Source organism: Macrobrachium nipponense, chromosome 39 (genome assembly GCF_015104395.2).
Source record: "Macrobrachium nipponense isolate FS-2020 chromosome 39, ASM1510439v2, whole genome shotgun sequence".
Classification (NCBI taxonomy): Eukaryota; Metazoa; Arthropoda; class Malacostraca; order Decapoda; family Palaemonidae; genus Macrobrachium; species Macrobrachium nipponense.
Window position 1 is genome coordinate 8901934 of NC_061099.1, and position 4336 is coordinate 8906269.

The 4336-nt window shown below is 34.5% G+C and overlaps 1 protein-coding gene across 1 annotated transcript; it reads left to right on the forward strand.

Moving 5' to 3' along the window:
• Positions 1-3051: 3051 nt before the first annotated feature.
• Positions 3052-4038, forward strand: LOC135209944 (uncharacterized). The gene has a single exon (XM_064242675.1). The coding sequence runs from the start codon at positions 3052-3054 to the stop codon at positions 4036-4038; it is 987 nt and encodes a 328-aa protein (XP_064098745.1).
• The last annotated feature ends 298 nt before the right edge of the window (positions 4039-4336 follow it).

The window sequence follows — 4336 nt, forward strand, 5'->3', positions numbered from 1 at the left end:
AAACCACTCTCTCTCTCTCTCTCTCTCTCTCTCTCTCAATAACACAAAACACTCACTAGGCACTCACTATACACTAAATGCTCACTAAAAACTTAAAACACTAAATTTACTAAATACTCATTATACCCCAAATACTCAGTAAATATTCACTAAACACTCACTTAATACTAAACATTAATTAAAAACTAAACACTCACTAAATCCTAAGCACTCATTAAATACTAATTGCTTACCAAATCCTAAATACTTATTAAATACTAAACAGTGAATGAACATCCACTCATTAAAAATTTAATGAACACTTACCCACTAAACATTTGCTAAACAATAACATTCACAAGGCATTCACTAAACGCCCACTTAACATTCGCAAAACATTCACTAAAACCCTAAATACTCACTGAATACTCACACACAAAATATTCACCAAACGCTACCATTCACAAGACATTCACTAAACGTTCACTTAACATTCACTAAAACCCTAAAGACAAAATATTCAATGAATACTTACACAATAAACATGCAATAACATTCACTAAACCCTAAAGACTCAGTAAGCATTCACTGAATACTGACACTTTAAACAGTCACTAAATCCTAAACGTTCATCAAACACTTACTCATAAACATTCACTAAACGCTTACTCACTAAACCCTAACAATTCGGTAAACTCTTCTTAAACATTAACGATAAAAAAAAATTGACAATCGCACTAATTTTTCATTTCTCTAGTTTTCTTTACATTAATGCTAGGTGATTATTTTTTTTTTATCTAGTTTGCTCTTATATTTATTCATAATCATCTTGAGAGAATGGAAATGTTCGAAATAACTTAGTGTGTGGAGAGATTCTTTAAAAAACAGAGATCCTCAGTGTCCTTCCTCAGCCAGATGTATTACATCTGACGAATTTTACACCAGCCGCAAAAAAATATTCATAAAACTGATAATACAAAAATGTATCCATGATTTCATTAGTATGAAAGTTAGTTGAAACCAAAAGAAGGTAGTCGTATATATTACATATGTATTACTATCTATTTAATGGGTGCGTATTACTCTATCTAACAAATGTTATGTACATAGACATTTTACAGCAATAACTCTAATAATGATAAGAACTTATATGCTACTGTACAGTGCCAGTCTTCCAGCCACCGCTACATTAATTTTCATCTCGTGAACAAAGCTAAAGCGAGTACTATAATTGAAGTCAGTTGCTTGCTTGACAAAATAATAATATGACTGAATTGTGGGCCTACAGATGACTGTTATTTATATAAAAAGAATGAATAATTTTTGTTAGATCAGCCATCCTCAACCGGGGTTCCGCGGAACCTTAGGGTTCCGTGAACGCTCGCCAAGGGTTCCGTGGGATTTTTTTTTATTCGTTATTTATAAGTGAGAAATCGTAGTCCTATAATTCATTTTATCGTAACATATCGTGCGAGTTTTTTTTTCCTCCGGTTTACCAAAACTAATTATTACAAATGCTTATATATATATTATATATATATATATATATATATATATATATATATATATATATATATATATAATATATATATATATATATATATGTTACGGTCATTTTGAGGAATTGGTCATTTTGCAAACTGCCCGGTCATTTTGGAAAATGACCAAAATATCTGTCAGTATGCAAAATGCCCCAAAATTGCGGTCATTTTGGAAAAATGACCAGAAGTTTGGTCATTTGGCAAAATGACTATTAGTATCGTTGGTCATTTTGTAAAGTTACCCCAATAGCTGCTGGTCATTATGCAAAAATAAACAAATAGTAACTTAAAATTGATTAGGAAAAGTCTAAGTATTAAATATAAAGGTGTGTTTTTTTTTTTATTCAACATTAAAACCTTACAATACACATTACAAGTATATTAGAATATTGAAAGAACTAAAACTGAATTTGAAACACGCTCGAATTAGTATCCTAAGCAGATACAAATGTTTCGAAGTGTGTGTGCAAGTGTATGTTTGTTTGAACAGGCAGTTAGTTCCTACTTAGGTTCGGCCGAGGACGGAAATATTCGTGCTCCTCTCATCACTTATTTGTTGCAAGTATATTGTACACTGAAAAGCTTCACAATGGAAAGTAAGAAAATTCTTTTCCAGACAAAACTTCTAGAGTCTGAAGAAAACAAAGCTACAAATAGTTCAAGTTTATTTCTCCGGGAAGAATACGAACGAGTAATTAGTCGCCTGAATGAACTTAATCAATCTAATCCTACGAAGATTAAGCAGGATTATCGTTTGTTACAAAAATATGAAATACTGGAGGTCACAATTGAGGGTACCACCGTGCAATAGTTGCAGAAAAAGGAACTCTGCTGCGATTCGTTTGTGCTGAAGATGTGTTTGATGTACTTCTAGCTATTCATCGCATAATTGGCCACGGAGGAAGAACTAGTATGTGTAAGGCAACCAAAGAAAAATATGCAAACATTTCACGTGATCAGATAACGCTGTTCTTGCAGTATTGTGAGGAATGTCAGCTAAAGAAAATTAGTGTGGGGAAGTGTGTGGTTGTCAAGCCAATCGTCTCGAACAGCATGAATTCTCGAGCTCAGGTTAGTAACGAAACAAACAAACATTATTATTCACTAAGTTATTGTAGGCATTTCCTAGCCTTCCAATCTAACCTTAATGTAATAAATTATATGCATGACTACTACTACTACTACTACTACTACTACTACTACTACTACTACTACTACTACTACTAATAATAATAATAATAATAATAATAATAATGATGTATTTGCATTACTTATAATTTTGTCTTGTACTGTGTCTTTGCAGGTTGACTTGATTGATATGCAGAGTCAACCAGATGGGAAGTACCGTTTCATTTTCAATTACCAGGATCACTTGACCAAGATGATATGCCTTCGAGCCCTACAGACTAAGACTGCCGAGGAGGTAGCTTTTCACCTGGTTGACATTTTTTGTGATAAAGGAGCCCCTCATATTCTTCAATCCGATAATGGGAAAGAATTTTCAAATAAGGTAATCAAGGAAGTTCTGGCTATGTGGCCAAAATGTACGCTAGTTCATGGGAAACCAAGATATTCTCAATCACAGGGTTCCGTGGAACGAGCAAACAGAGATGTTGAAGCAATACTCGCTTGCTGGATGAAAGATAACAACACTACTCAATGGTCAAATGGACTGCGCTTTGATCAGTGGCAGAAAAACACGCGCTTCCATTCTGGAATTGGCAGGACACCTTATGAAGCCATGTACGGAGAAAAGGGTCATCTTGGTATTTCTGCTGTCAACATACCAGAAGAAATAATGGAAGGCATGGAGACAGAGGAGCAGCTTGCAGAAGCACTTTGTTTAGTTAATGAAGAAGATCAAAATGTAGAACAGGGGAGAAGTGCTGAAAGTTGTGCCATAAATTGCAACTCGTGTAGTCAAAACATTCCATGTCATCCTTCTGGTCAGTGTTGTTCAACTGTAAATGACAATGTTGATGATCCTGTGCTCTGTTGCCTATGCAATAGAAATCGTAGCATTCAGGCTGAACGAAGGGAATCGAAAATACTACAAGAGAAGCAAGCTAAAAAAATGAAGGATAAATCAGTACAGCGTTTCAAGCCAGCCTTTGCAGGGGACACGGTCATGGTTCCTATTCCACTTGTTGACTGTGGACGAGCGGAGTTTGCGAATGCAAAGGCAATTATAACTGAGACAGTGGATGGCGGAACTTACAAACTAGGGACAAAACATGGTTTACTTAAACAGGTGTACAGTCGGAATCAGTTCACTTTATGTGCTGAAAAATTTATGTCACTCGAAGAGGTAATAAAGGATCGCGAAGTCAGTTTGCGAGAGGTAGCTATTGCAGACTCGATGGGACATGGCCAGGGGATCAGTAATTGTAGCTGCACCCATTCATGTCGGAGCAGACGCTGTAAATGCTTCAAAAACGAAGTATTGTGCAACAGCAGATGTAAATGCACCAACTCTTGTTCAAACAAGTCAGATAATGCTAATTTTGATAATTGTTGAAATAATTTTCAAGTTCAGTTTTAGTTCTTTCAATATTCTAATATACTTGTAATGTGTAATGTAAGTTTTTAATGTTGAATAAATGACCAGCAGCTATTGGGGTAACTTTACAAAATGACCAACGATACTAATAGTCATTTTGCAAAATGACCAAACTTCTGGTCATTTTTCAATATTCTAATATACTTGTAATGTGTAATGTAAGTTTTTAATGTTGAATAAAAAAACACACACCTTCATTAATACTTAGACTTTTCCTAATCAATTTTAAGTTACTATTTGTTTATTTTTGCATAAA

Excerpts from the sequence above, each read along its gene's own strand:
- LOC135209944 (XM_064242675.1), top strand. The coding sequence starts at position 3,052 with ATGTGGCCAAAATGTACGCTAGTTCATGGGAAACCAAGATATTCTCAA.